Source organism: Jaculus jaculus, chromosome 18 (genome assembly GCF_020740685.1).
Source record: "Jaculus jaculus isolate mJacJac1 chromosome 18, mJacJac1.mat.Y.cur, whole genome shotgun sequence".
Lineage (NCBI taxonomy): Eukaryota > Metazoa > Chordata > Mammalia > Rodentia > Dipodidae > Jaculus > Jaculus jaculus.
In genome coordinates this window covers 57611340-57636793 of record NC_059119.1, presented here as the reverse complement: position 1 = coordinate 57636793, position 25454 = coordinate 57611340, and the positions used below count along the sequence as shown (strand labels likewise).

Sequence of the window (25454 nt, the reverse complement as noted above, 5' to 3'; positions counted from 1 at the left end):
ATGTTCTGAATGCTACTTCCTGGAGGCAGTGTATTGTTGGGGGCAGGCTTATGGGTATCATAGCCAGTGTCCTCTTGCCAGTGCTTGGCATACTCTCCTGTTGCTGTTGTCCACCTGATGTTGGCCAGGAGGTGATGTCCACCCTTTGCTTATGCCATCGTTTTCCCTGTCATCATGGAGCTTCCCCTCGAGTCCGTAAGCCAAAATAAATAAATATATATATATTCCCCCCACCCCACAAGCTGCTCTTGGTTGGGTGATTTTGGCCAGCCTTGTGGACCTGACTGAGACACCATGTCTAACGTGCAGCTGAAGGAGGATTTTTCTCCCACAGGCAGTCTAGGTTCCACTTGCCAGAGGGGCTGCATGGGCAACTCTGAGCCCATGCTCGTGCAGAGCCGGGCAAGCACAGCAGAGCAGCCCCGACACACTATGTCTGTGCCCGTGCGCTCTGAAGTTCACGGATCATGCTTGAACAAACCCTCAAAGAACCTCACTGCTTGCCATCAAATGAAACAAGCATCGGCTGTGGTTGGAATGAATATTTCTTGATGTCACTTGACATTCTTATTGCACAAGAACCCGTGAATGTGGAGAAAGTTCTTTCACAGTTTGTGTTATTCAATATAATTTGACATTTTCAGTGTTCATAAAACATCGCGGTGATGTGTAAGATAACCCATACAGCTAATCTGTACAATTCTGCTAAGAACTCAGAACATCACAGGCTGATCAATCTGATTCTTTTTGTTGTTGTTTTTTGAGGTAGGGTCTCACTCTGGCTCAGGCTGACCTGGAATTAACTATGTATTCTCAGGGTGGCCTTGAACTCACGGCGATCCTCCTACCTCTGTCTCCCGAGTGCTGGGATTAAAGGCGTGCACCACCATGCCCAGCTTCAATCTGATTCTTATGGAATAAAGTATAACAGAATTTAAAGACATAAAATGTTTTGCTTGATATAAAGAAGCTACCAGAATCCAAAAAATTATAAGTATTTATTAATTTATTTGCTTGGGTGGGGGAGGGAGGGAGAGAGAATGAATAATGAATGAGAATAGGTGCATCAGGGTCTCTTGCCTGAGCAAATGAACACTGGATGCATGTGCCACTTTGTGCATCTAGATTTACATGCAGGCTTTGCAAGCGAGCACCTTTAACCCCTGAGCCAGCTCTTTAGCCCAGAATGGAATTTTAAAAAAAAATTTTTTTTTTTTTTGAGGTAGGGTCTCACTCTAACCCAAGCTGATTTGGAATTCACTACGTGGTTCCTGGCTGGCCTCGAACTCCCAGAGATCCTCCTATCTCTGCCTCCTGAGTGCTGGGATTAATGGTATGAGCCACCATGCCAGGCAGAAGGGGAATTTTGATTGTCTCCTTGGTACTTTGTTCTTTTTATAATTTGGCACAACCGACAAAGGAAGCGGTAGGGGACATCTTGGGCCTCTTGTAACATGTGTTTTGGGGAACAGGAGGACCTGGAAACAGACACCCTTATACTCTATCACTTCTCTTTCCCCAGACTGAGCACCTAGACAACTTGGTAAAGAGCTGACTTTCAGAGAACAGCACCACTCAGTTTATTTCTTAATCTCAAATGAGCTCATCAAATAGTCCCTGCTCGTCTGTTTTAAAAGAAAGTGATTTGGTTTGGAGAGGTGGCTTAGCAGTTAAGGCTCTTGCCTGCAAAGCCTAAGAACCCATGTTTGACTCTCCAGATCCTATGTAAGCCTGGCACATGTGCAACCTTGCACAAGGTGGCACATACATCTAAAGTTCGATTGCTGTGTCTGGAAGTCCTGGTGTGCCAATTCTCTCTCTAATAAAAATATTACAAAAAAAGGAATGGGTTATTTCTTTTTCACTAGTTTCTGATAGTTGAGTATCAATATAATGCAGTTGGCTTGTGACGGGTTATTTTCTATACATTGTAAACTGGTTTCTCTCAAGAGTGCAGCTGTTACGTTCTTTATTTTCTTTTTATTTATTTATTTGAAAGAGGGAAGGGGGAGGAGAGAGAGAGAGAATGAGAATGGGTAGGCCGGGGCTTCCAGCCACTGCAAACAAACTCCAGATGCATGCGCCACCTTGTGCATCTGGCTTACATGGGTCCTGGATAATCAAACTGAAGTCCTTTGGCTTTGCAGGCAAGCACCTTAACTGCTAAGCCATCTCTCCAGCCTGTAGTTACCTTCTTGTTGCGTGTTGCGGGGACAAAAACACCTGACCAGAAGTGGGTCAGAAAGGGTTTATTTCAGACTTAAAGTTGTTTTTTTTTTAAAAAAAATTTTTTATTTATTTATTTGAGAGCGACAGACACAGAGAGAAAGACAGATAGAGGGAGAGAGAGAGAATGGGCGCGCCAGGGCTTCCAGCCTCTGCAAACGAACTCCAGACGCGTGCGCCCCCTTGTGCATCTGGCTAACGTGGGACCTGGGGAACCGAGCCTTGAACCGGGGTCCTTAGGCTTCACAGGCAAGTGCTTAACCACTAAGCCATCTCTCCAGCCCAGACTTAGAGTTTTGAGGGAATGTTTCATCATGGTGGCTTGAGCATGGCTGCCAGCTCGCGTCTCCTCCATCAGCACTAGAGAGAGCAGCGAGAGTGAGCTCACAGCACCCAACGGGCTGCGCTGATAACCGGCCAAGCTGGTTCCCAGAGACGCACCTCCTTCCGTCACGCTCCACTTCCCAAAGGCTCCACCTGAGCAAGTTTGAGACACCATCACAAACACTTGGGCTGTGGGGGATGTTTTGGTAAGCCTTAAGATCACAGAGTTGCTATTGAGGTTGAGGGACATAACTCAATGGTAGAGTATTTTTCTAGCAAGCAGAAGGTCCTGGCTTCAATCCCCAGTAGGGGGATAAAAGGTATTAGGTAAGGCCTTGGCAAGTGCTGAAAGGAAGACATGCCTTAACTGGGAGTAAACTCATGTTTTGAGGACTTGGTAATACTTTTCATATACTTCCCCAAGAAAATCTGATCATCGCAACTTTTTTTTTTTTTGGTAAATGCTTCATAGAGAATAGCAGTAGGGCTGGAGAGATGGCTTAACGGTTAAGGCGTTTGCCTGCGAAGCCTAAGGACCTAGGTTCGATTCCCCAGGTCCCACGTAAGTCAGATGCACAAGGTGGCACACGTGTCTGGAGTTTGTTTGCGGTGGCTGGAGGCCCTGGTGCACCCATTTTTACTCCTCTCTCTCCCTTTCTCTCTGTCTCAAATAAGAGTAGCAGTAAGGGCCAGGCACGGTGGCACACGCCTGAACCCCAGCACTTAGGAAGCTAAAGAAGAGGATTTTGGGGCTACACAGTTAGACACAATGAGTGCTAGGTGTCAAGTGCTTGCCTTGAACTCCTTAGTGCTGTGATGGGTGCTTGTGTTTTTGATGTGTACATGTATGTGTGGGCACATGTGTGTGCAGACCAAAGTTGAGTATTTCTCTCATTTTCCAATTTATTATTTTTTTGGGGGGGGGGATAGTTTCTCACTGAACTTAAGAATGCGCCAATTCAACTAGCCTAGCTCCCAGCCCTGGGATTGTAGGCAAACATTGCCTATGCCTGGTTTTCATTCGGGTGCTGAGGATCCAAACTCAGGTGCACACGTTCACGTGGCGAGTGCATTATCAACTGAGCCAACTCTCTACCCACCCATTGTTGGGTTTGTAAAGATCTTCAGCTGCTACACTTTCATGAAAATTCCCGTGGCTTTTTGTGATCTACCGGGTATATCGTTTTATCTCATTAAAAAGTGTCGTGATTTTGCTCTTTCCTACCTCAGTGGCACTCCGGAGCTAGTTGAGTTTACTTTCCCGTTTCATCTTTTGTTTTGTTTTGTTTTTCGAGGTAGGGTCTCATTCTAGCCCAGGATGACCTGGAATTCACTATGGAGCCTCAGGGTGGCCTTGAACTCACGGCGATCCTCCTGCCTCTGCCTCCCAAGTGCTGGGATTTTATGCGTGCGCCACCACGCCCAGCTTCTCCCATTTCATCTTAAACTCCAGGACACGGGCCTATCTTCCATTTGGAAACCACTCCTGAAAAGACCACAAAATGTAATTGTTTCTTCTAGTTTGTTGATCTCTGTAGCATTCAAAAACTACCGATTACTGAGCTCTGAAGCCAGGGCCTTAGATTTGATTCCAGCTCTGGTCTAGACAGGTCTACTCATTTTCCCTCATACGTAAGAGAAGTGCCGCAACAGCACTGCTCTGGTAGCTCTCGTTAAAAGGAGAAAAATAGTTGCGTTTTGTTAACATTTATTTTATTTAGCAACTTTACTTGAGCCAGTAAAAAGGTTTTACAACAGTAAAATTCCAGGCACCATGGCTTAGAATGCTCCCCTCACCCCTCGAAAAGGAAGTGACATAAATCGATTTGGCCAGAGGGCACTGGCTTTATATAGACGTGGTCTGATCGGATGGGAGCCTGTGACGTCAAGTCATTGCTTGGCTACAAGAATATCCTCAGGTCGTGACTTTGCGCAGCACACTATGGGAGGGTTTGCTGCGTAAGGAGGCTGGTTGGTGTGAAATGCCTCACTCCAGTGTTGGTTTAAGTGACTTAGCACTAAGTCAACCTACACCTTCCACACTCCCGTTACTCTGGCTCTTCTCTTACCTCGACTCTCCTCTGCGTGTCCCACGATTATTCCTAAGCATTCTACATCGGATCCAGTTTTCTCCTCCAGGGTCCAATATGGAATCATGATTCTGACTCAACGTTCCAATGCAAAAGCCTTGGATATGTGGCCAGGCTAATCCCAAATGTCCGTTTCTTGGGGGAGGGAGGGGTCCATGTTGAAATCACCTTCTCCCCCCAGCAAAACTTTCTCCCTTTCACTTTCATTCTAATAAATATTGAGATAGAAGAGGGGACCCACCTTGCCCTGGTTCAGTGGGCAGGTGGTAAGCAGCGTTAAGCAGCACTGGTCAGATCCGTCACTGTCACTGTTTGGTGTGAGAGCGCATGCACGTGTGTGCACGTGAGCGTGTGTGGCATGAAGGCCTGATGTGACGTCTTCCTTGACTTTTCCCAGAGTTGACTCACTTATCCCTGGAAAGCTCACTCCCTACCTCCCAAGCACTGGGGTCCATGCTCTCTCTGCTTTTACATGTGTGTGCCGGACCCGAACTCATCCTCACCCTACAGCAAGCACTGTATTTAATGAGCCACCACCTCAACTCCGTGTCTCCTGTTATTGTGAGCACCCCTGACGTCCCCTTTCCTGTCAATAAGCGAAGGCCTAGCTAGGGGGCTGGGGAAACGTGACTCCTGCGCTGGCTGCCTGGAGCGGAAGGACTGTCCGCTAAGCTAGCAGGCAGGACGCCTCTTCACCAGCCCTGGCTCTTCTCAGACTCCAGGGTTGTCTCGAGGTGGCCACGTGGCGTCGGCGAGGGTTTCCTCGGGCTCTAGAAGGTGCGTCGCCAGTCAGGTCTCCTGCAGATGACTGCTACGAGACTACAGTCTGTCTGCCATCACAAGCCTCCACCTCTCAGACCCGGCTGTCATTCCCACCTAGGCCGGGGAGAACACCTTCCCCGGGGGCTGAGCAGGACTGCTGTGACTGGCGGGAAAGCCACAACGCTACAATTGGCGCAACACCCGAGCCTTTGCAGGGGGTGTTTGGGATAACTGGGAGAAATGCCCCTTTTCCTGCCGTGTAAGCAAGCTGTCAGGATCACCACAAGCAAGCTGGGAGAAAGCCCCTAGTGCTAAACGTGAGGCCCAGTGAAAAGATTCTCACATGATCTTTTTTTTGCCTTTTAGTGGGGGAAGCTGAGGTGGCACCCAATTTGCAGATCAGGGTTATAAGCCCAAAAGGAATATATACAGACGTTTTGTCTATTTTGACAGAGCCAATGCACAGAGATGTTATAAATCATGTTACTAATGGTTAAGTCCAGAGAATGGAGTCTGGTGCTGAAATCCAGAGCGCCAATCCCGACTCTGCACCGCCATCCTTTTCTGATCTGATTTCTTCTTTCTCCTTCATGTAACTTCTTAGACCTACACAAGAGTGACTAGCTAAGAGCTCTGACACTAGAGGGCGCCTCCTGCTCCTACTACCCCTGCTGGCTGCAGAAGCTCCTTGCTGCTGTTAAAAAAAAGGGGGGGGGGGTGGCTGGAGAAATGGCTTAGTGATTAAGGCGGTTGTCTGCAAAACAAAAGGATCCAGGTTCTACTCTCCAGGACCCACATAAACCAGATGCAGAAGGGGGTGCATGCATCTGGAGTTTGTTTGCAGTGGCTGCAGGCTCTGGTGTGCCCATTTCTCTTTCTCTCAATAAGTAAATAAAATTACAAAACAAAACTCTGATACAAAGCCACCCACCTCCTGAAAGCCAACAGGAGGCATACTAAATTAGTTCTCACTTGAAAATGGCACATACTGGTATCTAATTGTTTCCCAAATCTGTGCTTTCTCAATCACTACAAAAATTTCATTTAGGGCTGGAGAGATGGCTTAGCAGTTAAGTGCTTGCCTGTGAAGCCAAAGGACCCCAGTTGGAGGCTTGATTTCCCCAGGACCCACGTTAGCCAGATGCACAAGGGGGTGCATGCGTCTGGAATTTGTGTGGAAGACCTGGCATGCCCATTCTCTCTCTCTGACTCTCTCTCTCTGCCTGTAGCTCTCAAATAAATAAACAAAAAAATCATTTAGATTTATTGCTTCTTTTAAATTTCAATCTCTGCCCCCACATCTGCCATTAAATCCATTCTGTCCTCTAGTTAACCAATTATACAGGTCCAAATCTGAACACGTTGTTCGTTTTTATCGGTATATGCTACTGAACAATAAAATGAAATTCTTTTTAAAAAATATTTGTTTGCACAGAGACAGAGGAGAGAGACGAGAGAACGCATGAGCACCACAGCCTCCAGCTGCTGCAAACAAACTCGATGTGCATGCCACTTTGTGCATCCGGCCTTATATGGGTATTGGGATATCAAACCCTGGTTGTGAGGCTCTGCAGGCAAGTGCTTTAATGGCTGAGCCATTTCTGCAGCCACCAAAAGAACATTACCAATTAGGATCATCGCAAGGAATGAAATATAAGTCATGTAACATTGGGTATTTGGTGATGAGTATAATTTTCTTAGATAAATCCAATGTGGGTGGTAGTGATGCAAGCCTGTAATTCAAACACTTGGGAGGTGGAGGCAGGAGGATCAGATGTTCAAGGTCATCCTTTTACATAGCAAAAAAAAAAAAAAAAAAAAAAAATCCAAGCTCTCCCCCCACTCAAAAAAATGACTCCAATACCAAAGTTACTACTAGGAGGGGAGGGGGCTGGTTAATATGCATATGTTAACACCTATCTTTAGAAGGATATAAAGAGACAACATATGCAAAAGTACAATGGGTACAGGGCAAGCATTTTATGGGTGATTTGGCCACTAGATTAGTTAAGCACATATAGAAAGGATTTCGATTTTTACTCTCAGCTAGAACTTATTCTACGGGATGACAACAGCCTGTTGGGATCTTATGACACAAAGTGACAATGACAGGAAGCACATAAGCTGTTTTATTCCTGGTAGTGGGTAAAATCAGAGCATTAGCAAGACGTGCTGGTGCACTGCAGGGATGGCTTAGCGGTTAAGGCTCTTGCCTGCAAAGCCAAGGGACCCTGGTTTGAATCCCCAGGAATCATGTAAGCCAGATGCACAAGGGGCACATGCTTCTGGAGGCCCTGGCACGCCTATTCTCTATCTGCCTCTTTCTATTTCTCTCAAATAAGTAAATAAGACAAAGACATTATATAAAAACTAAATCTTGATACAATAAAACTAAAAGGACAGTTTTAAATCTTGTATTTCTAGAGATGTTGATCTATGTTAAGAAGGACAAGCCATAAATTTTTAGTTTCATAATGTAGAGAATACTGTCTACTTTTAAGCAGCAATGAAGGTACATGATCATATTAGAGAAAGCAATCTACTACTTGTTAAAAAAAAGTGAATGAAAATTCTACTTGTCAAAAGAGCGAGTCCCACAAATGGATGATAAAACCCATTGAAGCAGACAGGTACAGCAGCTTGGCCTGTAACCCCAACACCAAAGCCGAGACAGGCAGACAGACATGAATTCAAGGCCAGCCTGGTCTACACAGTAAGTTCAGATAACCTGGGTTAGAGTGAGACCCTGCCTCAAAAGGGAAAACCAAACAAAATACCATAAACAAAACCCTTGCTAAAAGAATGTTAATCTAAATGTGAACAGGTTCTAAGGTGTTTGATCAGCAAATGTGAGCTTTATTTTTTATAGGAATACTTCTATATAAACACACATACTTAATAACTCTTTATAAAGTTTCCTTAAAATTTATTTGAGAGAATGGGTGTGCCAGATACATGTGCCACCTTGCGAATCTGGCCTACATGGGTCCTGGGGAATTGAACCTAGGTCCTTTGCCTTTGCAGGTAAGCGCCTTAGCCACTAAGTCATTCCTCCAGCCCCATATTTAATAACTTAATACTACTGAAGACAGCCCCTTACAGTGAGGAAGAATGGAGGAACTAACACTAAAGTATCCTAACTTCTTGGCCCACCATGTGTAGCAACAGCTACACCCAGTGGAAAGAGTTAGGTAGTGAAGTTGTCAAGCCTTATGGTTATGAGAGTCAACGCAGCCGCTTTTTAGTTTGCGCTTTTAGGAACAGGGTTCCTTCAGTGCCTACATTAGGATTTATGGAGGTATTACTATGGGATCCTTAGGAACAAAAGGCTTAGACCATGAGCTTAATGCAAGTACCCAGGGCAATCAAAGCAAGGAGGTACTGTACAGACACAACTTAGTTTTAAAACACAACGCGAAGCAAGGAGACACTGTACGGGTACTTTATTGCTCACCATCCACACAAGCACATCTCCAGCCACTTCCTTTCACAGCTTGACAGTGTTTACATGTACAAAAGCCCAGCAGAAAGCGTCCCGTCGTGTCGGCATCAGTAACGGAGAACGTCGAGCATCACTCACCAGGCTTTGTGTCTGCAGCAATGGTACAGGGCCTCCTGCACCGAGACTCCCCTCACTCCATAGTGCGGCTCCTCCTGACATCAGTCTCCCGCCTCAAGCAAACGGACTCCTCTTTGCTGAGCCAGTGGTACTAACTCGTGCATAAAACTAATGTCTGTTTGCTCTTTCTTCTAGCAAATTTTAAGTGAAAATAAGGTTGGAGGGGAATTTATTTTGAATGGATGCAGGTCAGTTTAAGTTGCTGTACTTAACAATACCTACATGAACTATAGGTTCACAACGTAGTTTGCTTTTATAGTCTTCATGGATTCTGGCCATGTCCAGGGCTGTCAGATTTGAGCGTGTGGTATAGTATTCCACCAAGAATAAGGCTACTGAATGTGCTACTTTGGAAGAGCTCAGCTAATAGGAACTGACCCACTGCACCTATCATAAAGCAAATGTGGCTCAACTTTTCTGAAGAAAAGGTCCATCAGGGGCAGAACTGTGCTTGGAAAATAGACACTTGAATATTTTATGCAAAACACAGAAGTGGGTTGTTAATATGAGGAACGTTTCCTAGCAGCACATCTAAAAAAGTCTAGGCAAATCCTCGTTTTCCAAACTGTATATTGAAAACCGTCTCATTCAAGTAATGTCTTCAAAAAAGTATGCATGTTCTAAGTGTGGAATTAGTCTGTTGGTCAACTGAAAACAACTTTAATTACCTGATTGTTTTCGTAGAAGGTGTTTCTTAAGTGAACAGTGTCACTGTTTAGAGAGAGGAGCTAAGTGAAGACTCACACCCACACTCAGGCCGGACAGAGCCGCCCGCCGCCTGTGCTCTCAGTTCAAGAGATGTGGGATTTAGGGTTCTGAAACTGAGTTTCTATTACTTGAGCTCTAGCAAAACGTCAGGCTCTGCAGCCTCAACTGGTGTAGTGTCTTCCCTGTCCAAATCCAGAGTGGTTATACTGATAGCCCCCATGCTGGAAGTGCTGTTCAAACTGGCCCCCTTGGTGGTAGGTCTGGGCCCCTCTTCCTCCCCAGCCTCCGCCCTGGCCTCCACGACCGCCCCGGCCCCCGCGACCGCCTCTGCCCCCACGACCACCACCTCGATCCCCATGGTGTCCACCCCCTGCATCTTGGTATCTATTGTCCTGCTGGTATCCACCGCTCTGGTATCCACTTCCCGTATATGAAGTTGCCTGGAAACCACCATAGCCAGCGCCTTGATAGCCACTGCTGTGGCCACCATGGTAGCCACCCGGCTGGAAACCTGAATCTCGGTAGCCGCCGTCATGGTAGCCGCCGCCACCGCCGCCGCCGCCACCTCCGCCGCCTCCATCTGTCCAGCCTCCCTGGTGCTTGTTTCCTCTTCCTCCCCCTCGGCCTCCGTGATCGAAGCCACCACGTCCACCTCTCCCTCCTTGTTCGGGACCGCCTCGTCCTCCATGGGAGGAATGCTCATAGCCTCCTCTGCCCCCGCCTCGGCCTCCTGCTTGCTGCTGGGGGCCATCTTGCCTTTTCTGCCACGGCGGCATCTCTGGGGGTGGAGGTTCGATTTCGTTGGGCCTTCCACCTCTGTCAGGCACCCGGCCCATCAACACCTGCGGGCGGGAAAGGCGCGTTAAGCCATCTCACCTTACCAGCAAACACGGAAGCAATGGAAAGAAAACCAAAGATTCGCTCATCACCTTGTTGATGGCACAGGCGGTCTTTTCTCTTATGGAACCACTGCTTGTTCTTAGAATCTTTGATAAGTCTTGTCTTGCAGCCAAAAGATGGGCAACAGAAATAGTACTTTTGGGAAATAAGACTGACCGCCTTGGCTGATAAACCTTAGCTAATTTTTCCGTCTGACTCTGTCGAAAGAAGTGTTCAGAGACAAATGTTATTTTTCAGAATGACACATGACACACACACATAAAGAAGCTAACGGTCTGACAGCGGAGCACTAGGTTCCGGGCGGCAGGGCAAGCTTACAGCTCAGCAGGGCTCTTATGTAGCTCAGAACCACTTTGCATCTATCAGCACAAGTGCCAGAGCTGGTGACACAGCAAGACACCAAGGTGGGGCTGGGGGAGGGGAGGGGGAGGGGTCCCTTTGGTCTGTCTGCAAGTAATGTTTTTCTGTGTACCTTAGCTCTGTCAGACCAGCCAAAGGACTGCACAGTGACATCCAAACGTTTTATTAGCAGCTTTCTCCGCACTTCATACTCATTGGCTATGGCTTGGTTAATTGCTTCTATTTTTTCCTGAAGCAAAATTAAAAAGATTCATTAGAAGTTAAATATAAGTAAGGAAATCCCCAGTACTTAACACATGTCAACTTTTCTGCTAGACAATGTGAACAGTGGGAGAAATGATAAGGAAAAAATGTTAAGTCTCAAAACATAATAAAACATGTAGAGTACAAAATTCTTGTTTAGCTTTCCCATAGGTCACTGTGTGAATTTCTGCCCAATTAGTTTTTTTTTTTTAAAGCCTGAATCCTTCTGGCAATTAGAAACATGTTTCATATGAAACCTCAATTTATTTTAATACGCTTGTGAAATAGTTACAAACTTATGAGGTAAGTGCTACTAATTAAATAAAACTATTCCTTGTGAACGTGGAGAGTCCTGAAAATGACTCCCAAGAATGCCCATGCAGAGGCTACATCTTAGGACATATCATTCAAGCCTCACTTTAGCTGAGGCAGGCCTGACACAAGTTCAAGGCTAGCCTGGGCTATGCGAATAGACAAACGTTCTTGCAATAAGGGTTAGCTTCTTAGAAGTTCACTCCAGATCATTACTCACCCAGTGGGCGGGTCCCATTGGCTTCTTCAATAACGGCTTTCCCACATGATTAGGTGGAACTTTTGCTAAGGTTTCCTTTAACTGACACAAAAACATAAATGAATGAATACACAATTCTGAATTATATACATCTCCCTCATCTTCCCAATTCCTATCAAAAGAAGACTCCTGACAGAGGCAGAAGAGGAGGGTGTTTTGAATGTAAACACAGAGACCCGTGAGACAGAGCCTCGCTGTCCCAGTGCGCACGTGACAGAGGATGGCTCCCTCATGGTCATCAAAGCGCTGGCTCGGTGGACGGGCTTGAGCAGAGACTGCGGACTGCCGCACGCTGCAGCGCCCCCCAGCGCTCAGCTGCGCCTGGGCCTTCTGGTGCCACGCTACCCACTGTGCCAAGGTGCCAATTCTGAGTCTTTCCACAACAAAGACCACGTCCTTTTACACACTTTTTTGTTAAAATCACTTGTTCCTAGCCATTTATACAAAAATATTGTAATTGACAGGAACATGCTATAAAAATTCCACTTTCACACACTAAGTTCACATTAGCAGTTAGCAAATCTATATGTTGCCAATTGGAACATATAGACCCAAAGAAACTGGATTAGAAAACAGAACTATTAATGTCCTTTTCTGTCCAGTCCATGCGGGGAGGAGAAGTTACATCTAACAATAAAGTATAAGAATTGCACTGAAGTTTAATGGCAAGTAACTTTTTAAAGGACTTCATAACGTTCAATCTTTTTACATTGTGTCCACCTCTTACACCAAAGTGTAGTTTCCTCTCTGAAAAACAAACATGCCAATGCTTTTTTCCATAAAACACTAATTTCTCTCAAAAGACATCTAGGACTTAATACCCCAAACTTATTTAGTAACATTTTTTATTAAAACACACATTAGGTTCCCATTAAGAGAAATAAACTCAATTTTCATTTCAAACGAATGTAGGACTATGCCTTTAATACTCTACAATCTGGTACTAAAGGTCTTACTTTTTTCTCAATCCCGCTGAAGAATTGGAACATAGTTATATTGGCTGGAGGTTTGGACATTCCTAGAGCAATACATATGCCTTTCAACTCTTGAAAGACCTCACTACCGCCTCCTTCTTGAGCTTTTTTTGGAGGAGCATTCACACAGAGCATTCTGGCAGCTTCTAGTTCTGAGATGAGGTATGCTGAAGTAAACAAAATAAGATTTCAAAATAAGATACAGCTATAGTTAATAGTCATAAGCCTGGAGTCACAACTCTATAGAGCTAAGGATATGTATGTAACTTAAAGCTGCAAGAATGGATTAAAAACAAAAAGGAAAACCATTTTTACCTATAAATGAAATAACATATAAACTGGTTATGTAATTCAAGTACTTAGCCAATGTGAAATGTTTAAAAAATAATTTAGAATTAAGCAATTCTTTGAAACCAAAGGATTACGGCCGATCACGTCTAAAAGCTGTGGACTCTTGCACTCTACTATTCCTACTCTGCCTCCAGAACAGGGGTTGGCATCGTCTAAAAAAAATGTAAAAAGTGACACGTGACTGATTTTTCTCACCTTGCAAGTAAGCACCAAAGATAGAATTACCTCACTGACTATCCAATAATGAGTCTACTCAGAACTGGTATTTGGAAGCACTCAAAGTGAAACTAAAATTCTAAACTCTCAAAGTTTCCTTCTCTCATTTCTCTAGTAGACTTACATCTATCTCCCTTTGCATATTCACAGAAAGCCTTCATCTTTGGCCTGTTCCACCTGCCTTTCCCCCTTTTTACCCTAAACCAACAGAACTTCCAAATCACTTCTGGGCAGTGCTCCGTGTTTCAAGAGGCCCCTTGTGAGTTGGTTTCAGCCAGGTACAGCTGCAGGTGATTAGCCAGGTAGAATGAGGGCCACACTCTCTAGGGGTAATTCAGTTAGTGGACAAAGCATTCACTCTTACTCCTTCAATTTTTCCCAAGGACACTTCATTGTTAAAAAGACAATAATCATTTGGCTCTTAGGGTATCAGGTTACTCAGCAAAGCTGCATCCTCCTCATGGCATCAGGAGGACTGCTGGAAATGGCGGTTTGCAGGCCCACGGGTCCCATCAGAGGTACAGAAGTGACCAGCTTGACCACCTCATTTCTTGCCCTTGGCATTAAAGGCTAGAAGACCTGTGATTTCAGCATGTCACTCGTGTAAAGCTGCCAACTCCTGCTCTGCATAATTATAATAATTAATAATAGTAATAATAGAATACTGTAGGGGTCATTCTAAGTGGGTTCAATAAAACCCTGGTGTGCTCCCCATAGCAAGGTGGACTTAGGCGCTGCGCTATCGAGGAGAAGGCCCGCTATGAAAACAGCCGCTGCTCTTGGCCAGGCTTCGCCGGTAAGCACCCGCTGGGGTCGCTTAGAGTTGTCTGGGGGTGTCTGGGGGTGCTCGTTTGCAACAGCAGCAGAGTTTGTCATTGAGACCTTGTGGCTTACTCAGCGAGGAGTATTTACTGTCTGACCCTTTAAGAAAGTTTGCCAACCCTTGTTCTAGAAACTGTATGCTGTATGATTTAATAAATGGTTCTCTAAGTTTGGGACAATTCACACTTTTACAAAATTAGTTGAGCAACATAAACACCATGAAAAAACTTTAACAGAAATTGATGTGTTCAAAGTGTTAAGAAAGGCCTACAGATACTTAAAAAAAACAAAACAAACAAAACCCCCACAATTCCCTCTACTGATAGACAGTCTAGTTAAGAAGAGAAATATGTTTTCCCTCCAAAAAAGATGACAAGCTTTTTATCTACTGGGAGTTCAAACAGAGATAACTTATCAGTGGGAAGTAAAGGCCAATGAATGGCTCAGAGTCCTTAACCTGATAGAAATTTTCTACCACTCACTCAAACCCTGTTCTGTTTTTACTGACAGTTCAACTGAAGTTCATTTATTTTCCCCCAAAATATATTGTCAAGCCAAGGTGCTGGGCAGAAATAAGATCACAGCATCAAGATGTGACGTAACTGAAATTAGGAAAGACGAGAATTGACACAGAGCAGCACTGAGTACACGATGACACAGCAGAATCAGGTGACCATGGGGAGAGGGTGAGGCAGCGATAAAGAGGGGCCCAGCATGCATGGGTGGGGAATTTATAAAGCAGTCATCTTTAGCTGCTTCAGTCTGAGGAGCAAGTGGCTGTACACTTGTGACAGGCTTCTGAGGTGCTAGCCTGTTAAGAATTAATCTGTAACTGTGACCCTGACCCTACAATGCTTTCAGTGTAGTCTGTTAAGAAACAGAAAAGAGAGGAGAGCACTTTTCCAAGATTTACATTCTAAGTGCTTTTCATGTACCAGGACTAAAATGGCTCAACTTGGCGCTTCTGGAAGAATTCGCAGTTCAGCCATTGAAGTGCTCCCCGTAGCTGCTGTCTTCCCGTGCGGGTCGCAGCCTGGGCACCCAGCACTACTGGAAAGCATAAGCAGCGCGGCAGAGGAAGAACTAGCTAACGCAGTGCCGGAGAGCGCGCTACACAAACTGTTCAGTGCACAGGACATTGAATGCACGCCTAAGAACTGTATGTCAGGTATCCCCGTGTGAGGCAGTCCTTGATCGTATGTGCCTGTCTGGCCTGGAGGTGAAGTGCTGTGAAATGATTTTTAGTGTCTAAGCATAATGTCTTTAACACAGTTTTTAAAAACCTAACCTTCAAAACTAGTTTATTAGTTTTCTGAGACCATAGGGAGGTGTGTTTGGAATGAGAACCCAATATTCAGTTAACCAAAGCTTAATCTGAATGTTACACAAATTCTGAGTTAGGATTATTGGTTTGTTAATTTGAAAGTTTATAGAAGGCAATAAAATTTGTGAGTCTACTAACTGCTTTTCAGGGTGAAGAGACAAATGGTTGTTAATATATAAGCAAGAAAGAACTTTCCATAAAAATTCATTTCCCAGAATGATCATTAAGTTCAGGAGCCATCCAAGTTCTATTCCAGGATATTTATAAACAAAACTACCAAACATCAGTAAGACAATTACATCAACATTAGCTCTCATGAAACCTTCTCTCTTAAAAATATTCGTTTCTACATTCGATTTCCCATCTATTTACATTGTTCCCAGCGCAGAAGGCACACGCTTGCTCATCACATGCTTGCAGAGCACCGCGGCACACGCTTGCTCATCATATGCTTGCAGAGCACCGTGGCACACCACGGCCAAGCAGGGAAGTTGCGGCAGCATGAAGGCCGCCAAGGCCAATTCGATGAACAGCAAGAATGACAAAAACCAAAGTGCCATCAGCACATGCTCCCACCATCAACTACTAGATTGGAAATTTAGTAAGCTTTCACTTTAACCAACATTTGAATGAAATTAATGTTGAAACAAAATGATGGAAGAGTGACTAGTTTATTCATCAGTAATCATGAAAAGCAAGCAGAAGCTCGTTCCAGTGGTCACGGACTTACTGAGCAGAAGGAGGCAGTTCTTCTGAACGAGAAGGCGCTTGGTCACATCCCCAGATGTCAGTGAAGGATACGGGCAGTTCATTTCCCCCAGCAGCCCACTCACCTCAAGCTGGAATTCTTCAGCTTCACTTGGACCTTTGAAGAATTCAAAGAACTTATTTAAGTCTTAGAGAAATGGTTTAGTGGTTAAGGCCCTTGCCTGCAAAGCCAAAGGACCCAGGTTTGATTCACCAGGACCCATTGTAAGCTAGATACACAAAGTGGCTCATGCATCTGTGGTTTGTTTGCAGTGGCTGAAGGCCCTGACAAGCCCATTCTCTACCTGCCAGTTTCTTTCCTCTCAAATAAATAAAATAAAATAAATTTAAAAAATCTTATTTACTATACTGCCTGCTTTCCAACTGTCGTAATTATTACATATAAATTGAATCTTTTGCCGATCGTGGTGGCGCGCACCTTTAATCCCAGCACTCGGGAGGCAGAGGTAGGAAGATCACTGTGAGTTCTAGGCCACCCTGAGACTTTACAGTGAATTCCAGATCAGTCTGAGCTAGAGTGAGACCCTACCTTGAAAAACCAAAAATAAGTAAATAAATAAAATAAATAAATTGAATCTTTTAACAGGCCCTTCCTAACTTCAGTTCTTTTCCTTCTAACTCATCCTTTCTCACCACCGTGAAATTTCTTTCTTATGGTTCATTAATTATTCTACTTGATAATCTTTAATAGCTCCCAATTCATACCCAACCCATTTTTCTGTCTTTAGGATTCTTCACAGCAGCTCATTTGCCTTTCCCAGCACTTTCAACTATAATCACCCACACAGGTGACCTCCACTGCCAAAGACCCCTCTGCAGTGCTGAGCCCGTTCCCTCACCATCCCAGTGGAAGCCTGGCTCAGTTCTACTCCTGAGCTCTTGTTTAAGTCGCTGCCAGCAACTGACAGGATGATACTCGCTCCTCCACTACCAAGTCCCTCCCGTCCATCAAAGCCCAGCAGTCCTGCTCCGTGTGAAGTCGTCCCGAAGAACTCCTGCTTGCACTGATTTCTTCTTCTGTGAACTACGAAGGCAAGTACTTAATTGCCATACCAATCTCCAGTTGTTAAATTTGCACCTAATATTCCCAGGTGGACTAAATCTGAAGGCAGCAAACACGGCTTACAGCATTATATTCCCACAACATGTAAAACAGTACGAGGTTCAATGAGTAAGCCAATGTGGGGGACATGTTATCTCCTGTACTAGTATACATTTGTCTTTTATTCAGTGTCACAGAGGGGTCAACCTTAACAATCTGTGAGACAGTCATTTTCAAGCTGCAAGTCCATCCTATCCTCTGTAAAAGGAGAGCTATGTTAGGTTTTGCAAACTCCTTTGTGAACCCTAGGGTTCTACAGTTTGTTTACAAGCTGAAGAGATGAGGTAAAACGTGAAGCCAACATAATTAGTGTTTTGTCAACTGTGATCAGATCAGCTTAGAGCCCCACAGCTGAACTGCAGGACAGTGTTGTGCTGAAGGCACCTTCTACTTAAGTAGCACAGCTGTTTTCCTACCTGCGTACGGGCTGGCTTTGATAATGCTCTACTTGAACTGGCTGCAAGCTAAAGTCACCCTATTAGGTTTCAATAATCTCTGGCATGCTAAGTCAAGAGACAGCACAAACACAGTGTTTAAAAGCAGTGGATCCTGAACTTGATTCCTGGGCTTGAGAGCTTTTTGTACCTCTTTACAGGTTGTGAGACCTACGGGAAAATCCTTAACCTGCAAGTGTGAGGCCCTAAGTTTCCTCTTCAGCACACACACAAGCTAGGATTGCATGCAAGTAGCCTGTACACACGACATATACTAACAAGGCAGTTGTGGTGCATGCAGACGGCTGATGTAGGGAGAAGAGTTAGCATAGTGAGACCATGTCTCAAAAACACCAAAAAATTAAGTGAATCTATCAACAAGAAAGAGTGTGTTTCAAAATGTGCTTATGGGTGGGGTGGGGGGTAGATTATGTCCTTTGCCCAAAGGGAAGGTCAACAGGTGGGCAGTTTTGTTCTCTCCTATTAGAGGCTTACCATAGCAGAAGGGAAGCAGAAGGTGGAGTATCAGGTTCCAAGCACTTCTCTCTTGCAGAGCCACCAAACTAGTGGCAAAGCATTAATGAAACCGGCAAACAAAAAACTGCTCTCCACCCTAAACAACCCGATGGTGCTGTATCTGGTATCCAATGATACTGCAAAGGGAATGAATGCCAGGGTTCCTTGCCAACACACCCACAAGTCACCATGCCAAAAAACTTAAGAGTCCCCTGGATCCTTGCCTTTGAACTTAAAGAATTGAATCCACAGAGCAGAGGGTAAGACTTAGAGAGGCTTTATTAGATAGAGAGAAGGAAAGAGGAGGATGTGCAGAGAGCTCCTGCCATGTGGCGGGCCCCTGTGGGGAGCAGCGCCCCCATCTACCAGAGCAGGGACTGGATGTTCAGGAGAGGAGAAAAGCCAAGGTGAGCCTGCGAGACAGCGGACGGGCCTGGGCGCAGGAAGAGGCCAGCACACCTGCATGGGGGAAGGAGGAGCTGACTACAGAGGTTGGATCTGATGCTGAGCTCTGGTTCTGCTAGAGCAGGCAGCGCTCTCCCTCCTGACTGGCTACCTAATAACAAATCTGTCGACTGGTTTCCTTCTGCTACATCCCCACGACAGAGAGAGCCCGGGCTCAGCTCTGGAGGAGTCACCTCCACCAACCACACTTGCCAAGGCTCAGGGCACGCAGCAGAAGTGCTTCTGAAAGACTACGAGGGCTGACTTGCTGCTACCAGAGTCACCTCTGCAGAGATGGTGGAAGACATGGAGGGACTCAAAGCGCAGCAGAGCAGAAAACAAGAGGATGTTTGGTGTTTGCATGAAAAGCCCGACACCAGCGGTCGATTTTGTAGTGCCCACATAAAGCCAGATGCACAATGTGGTGCATGCATCTGGACTTCAGCTACAGTGGCCAGAGGCCCTGGTGCACCCATACTCCTTCTTCCCTCTCTCTGCTTGCAAATAAATAAATAACAACTTTTAAAAGAAAGTGACTGTCAAGAGCTCAACTGAAGTAGATTTCTACTGCGCCCTCCAGGCTTAAGGACAATGGAAGAGGGGTGGACAGAGTGTGAGAGATGCGGGTGCACAGGCATGCTTTGGAGCAATGACATGAACTGACCGAGGTATTCCCGACCCTGCAATGATTACCAATACTCCCACAAGAACAGTACAGTTCCAAGGCCAGCAACACTTTCTCATGGAGGGTGGAGTAGGTCAAAAGGAAAGAGAGGGCTTAGTAGTTAAGGCAGTTGCCTGTGAAGCCTAAGGACCCATGTTCAACTCCCCAGATACCATGTAAGCCAGACACATAAGGTGATGCATGCACAAGGTCACACATGTGCACAAGGTGGCACATGTGTCTGGAGACCCTGGTAAGCCACTTCTCTCTGTCCCATAAAAAAGGGGGGGGCAGACACTGGGCTTGTTTTCAAAATAAATAAATAAAGGGAAGGAGACAACAAAACAAGATAGGGGGCCAGGCAAAGGGAACAGAAAAAGTACAGAGGGATGGAAACACAAATTACTGTATGTTCATACGTTGAAGTTCTCAATTAAAAAATAAATTTTGGAGGAGGGGAAGGGGAGAGATGGTTTGGCAGTTAAAGGTGCTTGCTTACAAAGTCTCCTGGCCCAAGTCTATAGTACCCACATAAAGCTGGATGCACAAGGTGGTGCGTGTGTCTAGAGCTTGTTTGCAGAAGCCAGAGGCCTTAGCATGCCCACACTCTTTTTCTCATATAAATAAATAAAAACATTTTAAACCTTGTTAACAAAACGTTCTTGTTCTTCCCAAGCACAGTGGAACCGTATGCATGTGTGCACACGCTACATATGCATCTGGAATGTAGCAGTCCTAAAGATACACATTCCAATATCAGTCCAGATCTCCCAATTCATGTTTTACAAAATACGGAAAGTGTGGCCAGGCAGGGTGGCACAGGCCTATGATCTCAGCACTCAGGAGGATGAGGCAAGCAGGTCAGGAGTTTGAAGCCAACCTGTTACACAGTGAGAGTCTGTCTCAACAAAGCAAAACACGGACAGCTCACATACTTTCTACTTGCACTCTATTCTGCTGTAATTCAGTAACAGGGTCTTCTCAGCCTTCACAAATTGTTTTATAGTTACATGTTTACATTTCAGAAAGCTCAACTGTAGAAACATCTCCCCCCTCCAAAGACATTCAGCATCTGGGGTTGTTCATAATTTTTTTTTTTTTCTCTCTGTACTGGTATGGATTGAACCCATGGCCTTTCCACATGCTAGGCACTTTACCACTGAGCTACATCCTCAGTCCATACAACTTCTCTTCATGATTTTAAGTACTTGGCAGTTGAGCTTTAGTACTAAAATAACATCCTGTTGAAAATACCACAGTGTTATTTAAAAAATACAAATAAAGGTGACTATTTACTTACTGTTAGTTGCTTGCACATTTTCCTCTAGTTTACAGAGTACTCTTAATTCTGATACCAGCCAAGCACAGAGTTTGGTAAACTCGGGGGAACTGGCTCCAGCAGACACTGCCTGAGACAGTGCACCATCATCCAACAATGGGCCCTTGTAGCTGGCAAAATGAGAAAAGTACATCTCAGAAGAATACAAAACCACACCTAACATATGTTTGTATTAGTTACCTAAGCAATAATTTAATAAAGTATGATGGCCCACTTCTTTTTGGTTTTTCGAGGTAGGGTCTCACTCTGGCCCAGGCTGACCTGGAATTCACTCTGTAGTCTCAGGGTGGCCTCAAACTCCGACATCTTCCCCCAAGTGCTGGGATTAAAGGCGTGTGCCTCCACGCCTGGCTAGATGTCCCATTTCTAAACTTGCAAATATAAATACGAGTGGACTGAACCATTAGAAAAGTAAGTCAAGCTGGGTGAGGTCCTGCACACCTGTAACCCTAATCCAAGAGAGGCTGAGGCAGGAGGCTCTCCAGGTGGAAGTCAGACTGGGCTGCGAAGTGAGGCCATGTCTCAAAAACCAACCAACCCAAACCCAATCCAAAGCATTTCAAAAGGTAACTGCATTTCAACGTATCTTGTAATATATTGTATTATATAGATAGATAAGTAGATAGAGGGGGAGAGAAAGAGGATGAGTTTGTGGGTTTTGACACAGGTTCTCACATGGCTCAGGCTGGCCTTGAACTCATTACATAGACAAGGATGACCTTGAACATCCGACCCTGCAGTCTACCTCAAAAATTCTGGGATTACAAGTGTGAGCCTCTCTTGACATGACAGCTAAGACTAGTTAGACTATTAGTACCAGAGAAATGTCAAGATTGATTTAATAATTACTGGTAATTTGATGAACTGGTACATTGAATCCTTTGAGTAATTTTAATATAATTTTCCGTAATGTTTACACATTCACCACCGTAATAACGAACTCCAGTTCCTCACATTCAGGAATTCAAGATTTTGTTACTTAAAGTAGTATTTAGGGACTGGGTGTTGTAGCACATGACTGCAGTATCAACTACTTGGGAAGTTAAGGCAGGAAGAGCAAGTGTTTGTGGCCAGCGTGGACGACTCAGCAAGAATTCTGCCTTAAAAAGTATTAAAATAGGGTTGGAGAGATGGCTCAGCAGTTAAGGCACTTGCTGGAAGCTTAATGACCTGGGTTCGATTCTCCTGTAGCCACATAAAGCCAGATGCACAGAGTGGTGCACACATCTGGAGTTCCTTTTGCAGCAGCTAGAGACCCTGGCACATCCATTTTTTTTCCTCTTTCCCTCTCTCTCTGCTTGCAAATAAATAAATAAATACATAAAATTTTTAAAGAATTAAAATAAAAAGGGCTGGGAGTGTAGCTGTTTCCTAGCATGCACGAGGCTCCTGGGTTCAACTTGCAGCACTACGCAATCCAGCCCACAACCCAGGCATTTCGGAGGTGGAGGCAAGATAAGGTTGTCCCCAGCTACACAGTCCAGTCAGTCTGGCCTACATGAGATACAGCCTCAAAACAAAGGTAATGTTGAAACATTCACTGTTATAATTTTATTCTTTCAAATAAAACATTGACTTTGAAACACTTCTTAGAGCTGGGAGATGACTCAGCAGGCACAGCAGTTGCTACCCAAGCACGAGGGCCCCAGTGTGGCTCCCTAGCACCCGTAAGGCAGGGCGGGGCGACACATGCTTGCCACGCCTGAAGCGGAGGCAGGAGGATCCCCGGTACTTGCTGGCGAGGTAGTCCAGCGTACCTGGTCTAACCAATCAGTGAACTTGGTGTTCAGTGACAGCCAGACCCTGTCTCAAAACATAAGGTAAAGAGAGAGGTACTGAGAAAGACATCTAATGTCAACCTCTGGCCCACCTGCACACATGGACGCCCATACACACACATGTGCACAGCACAAACATACATACACAAACAACACCCACTGTTATTAAAGAAATGCCTAAATACGCACAAGGCAATGTGATGCTTAGCAGTATGGGTGTGTTAGATATGTTAGAACAATTTTGGTGCCCTTAAAATATGCTAATATGTTCACATATGAAATAAGGCTAGAAAATATACAGACAATGAGATTAAAATGAGATATGTTACAGCGACAATTTTGGTGCCCTTAAAATATGCTAATGTGCTCACATATGAAATAGACTAGAAAATACAGACAATGAGATTAAAATGAGATATGTTACAGCGACAATTTGGGTGCCCTTAAAATATGCTAATATGCTCACATATGAAATAGACTAGAAAATACACAATGAGACTACACATAGATGGGTATCTAGATTTAAAAACGTATTATTAGACACAGATAAAAAGACCAGGCCTAGGAATTTCTCTCAGACTTTCATTTAGACTATTAACTTACTCTAGGTTACTGGATTTCTACTGTGTGCAGGTTGGAGATAAAAAGATAGCATTCAACTGCAGTATTTTCCAGTGAATCCTTTGAAAGTAGATGCTCATCAACTAAGATAGACTTAATATCTGAATGCCACCAAAGGGCTGGGAAGTTAGCTCAGTGGTTAAAGTCACTTGCTTGAATACCTCCAAACTACATTAAAATCTATGTGTTCAAAAAATCCCGGGTTTACCCAACAAACCAACTCAACTATTTATCTGATGACAGTAATAATTACTTGTACAGTCCCAAAGAGAGGAAAGACATAGTTAAAAGAAGGGAAAAAACCGATAGCGGGTAGCAGATGCGCCCATACCCATAGTTAACTGCCCTTGTCTAATGACTGCATCCCACTCTTCTTGTTCCATTCCTTCAACACTAAATGTCACCGCCTCAAAGAAGCTTCTAGAACTTCCTTTCCTTTCTCAGAAAAGGGACCCTCCTCAGTGCTCCTCACAACATATTCTTAATTATGTGAACCTTTCTTCCACAGACCTTGTACCCTGAAAGCCCAACCCAACAGCACCACAAGGCAAGCGCCCCTCAAATGGCTACTTTTAAAAAGAGGTCATTTCGCAGAATGTGAGTTCTACCTATGACCTAACAAAAGAAATGAAAGTCTGAAGTATTCACACACATTTAGCGTGAGTTTCACAGCAATGACACTGGTAACTCACTTTAACAAGGACAGACAGTAGGCACCTTCCTTCTCTGAAAACGTCCAGCTGAATTTGGGCAGACTATGGGAAGCCTCGAGGTGCCCTTTCATACAGGAAGGCTTTTCCTCACCATTTCCACGTCATGGAAAAGCTTAAAGCAAAGTTTTGATACAACTAGCCAAATCGAATCCCCCTCCTCCCCCCCCCACATAGTTGTCTGTAGGCAAATACTTAAAATCATACAATCTGTTTCTTGAACCACAATTTAGCCCCAAAGAAGTTCCAAGTTCTCAAGTTTAACTGAGTACAGCGATCTGGGTTGACCCAATGAGATAAGGAGCCCTCATTTCCAAGCTTCTAGACGCCGATGCACTGTTCTGAGTGGGTTCACCGTCAGGAGAGAGAAAATGCAAAATGAATATACTAGCTCTTGCTGGGATGAGCGAAGAGCCTGAACTAACAACTAGCCAAGCAGTGGTGGGTGGGGGTGGGGTGCGGTGGCCCGCTGCTTGGGGGCCGGCTGGGGGGTGGGAGCTGACTGGGGGGTGGTTGTTGTGGGTTCTGGGGGGGTGCTGATGGGGTGCGGGGGTTGGTGGTACAGGGGGGTGCTGGCGGGGGCTAGCTGGGGGGCTTGGCGGTAGTGGGTCTGGGGGGGGGTTTGGTGGTGGCTGGCTGGGGGGGGGTTGTTGTTGGTGGTGGGTCTGGAGGGTTTGGAGGTGGCTGGCTGGGGTGTCGGTTCTGGGGGTGCTGGTGTTGGGGGGCCGGCGGCGAGCGGGCTCGGGGCCCGTCGGGGCGGTGCGGAGGAGCGCGGCGCGGGGCATGTGGCCGGCAGAGATGACTGGGCAGGGGCGGGCGGCGGTGGGCGCGAGGGGCTGGGGCTGGGGCCGGAGCGGGACTCGGGGGCACAGGTGGCAGCGCTCACGTGAGACGCGGCCAGCTGGAGGAGCCGGGGCCGCGGAGCCGGGGCGCGGTGCGCAGACAACGCCCGACCGCGGGGACTGCGGGCGACCCCGCCGCGTCGGGACGGGACGGGACGGGCCGCGGGGCTCCCGAGCGGGACCGAGGACGGGCGGGCGGGCGGGCGGCGCCGGGTCGGGGGGCCCAGGCACGGCGTGCGGGCAGCAGGCCCAGCGCCCCGGCGTCTCACCCTAGATCTTCCAGCGCCTCCAAGATGTCAGTCTCCACGAGGTCACCCTCCATGCTACGGGCTGCCGTTCACACTCGGCCGGCGTCAGCCTTGACCCCCGGCCCCTCTCCTCGCCGGCAACGCGGACGCCCGGCACGCATGCGCTCCTCGTCCGGCCCGGCCCGGCCCGGAACTTCCAAGTCGACAGCTGGCGCCTCAGCCTCCGCACTGCGCATGCCCCGAGCGTGCGCACGCGGCAGACGCGCGCGCTCCGCACATGCGCGCTGGCCGCACGCTGAAGCCGGCCGCCCGGAGAAGGGCAGGAGGAGCGGCGGCGGCGTGGCAGCTGGGCGCCGCGGAGCGAGACCCCAGTGCGCATGTGCCCAGCTCTGGGTGAGGTGGCCGAGGGGGGCGGGGCGTGGGGGTGGCGGGGCGTGGCCTGGGGGAGCCCCGCGGGTGACGGGCACCGTGCGTGCGTGCGTGCGTGCGTGCGTGTGC

General features: G+C 46.2%; 1 protein-coding gene across 1 annotated transcript; it reads right to left on the bottom strand.

The window, feature by feature from the left end:
• Positions 1-8828: 8828 nt before the first annotated feature.
• On the bottom strand, positions 8829-25124 carry Fam98a (family with sequence similarity 98 member A). The gene is made up of 8 exons (XM_045137626.1): positions 24978-25124; positions 20719-20867; positions 16221-16355; positions 12760-12944; positions 11765-11845; positions 11102-11218; positions 10659-10826; positions 8829-10571 (listed from the first exon to the last, which is right to left on the bottom strand). The coding sequence occupies exons 1-8, from the start codon at positions 25028-25030 to the stop codon at positions 9891-9893; spliced, it is 1569 nt and encodes a 522-aa protein (XP_044993561.1). The 5' UTR covers positions 25031-25124; the 3' UTR covers positions 8829-9890.
• Positions 25125-25454: the final 330 nt, after the last annotated feature.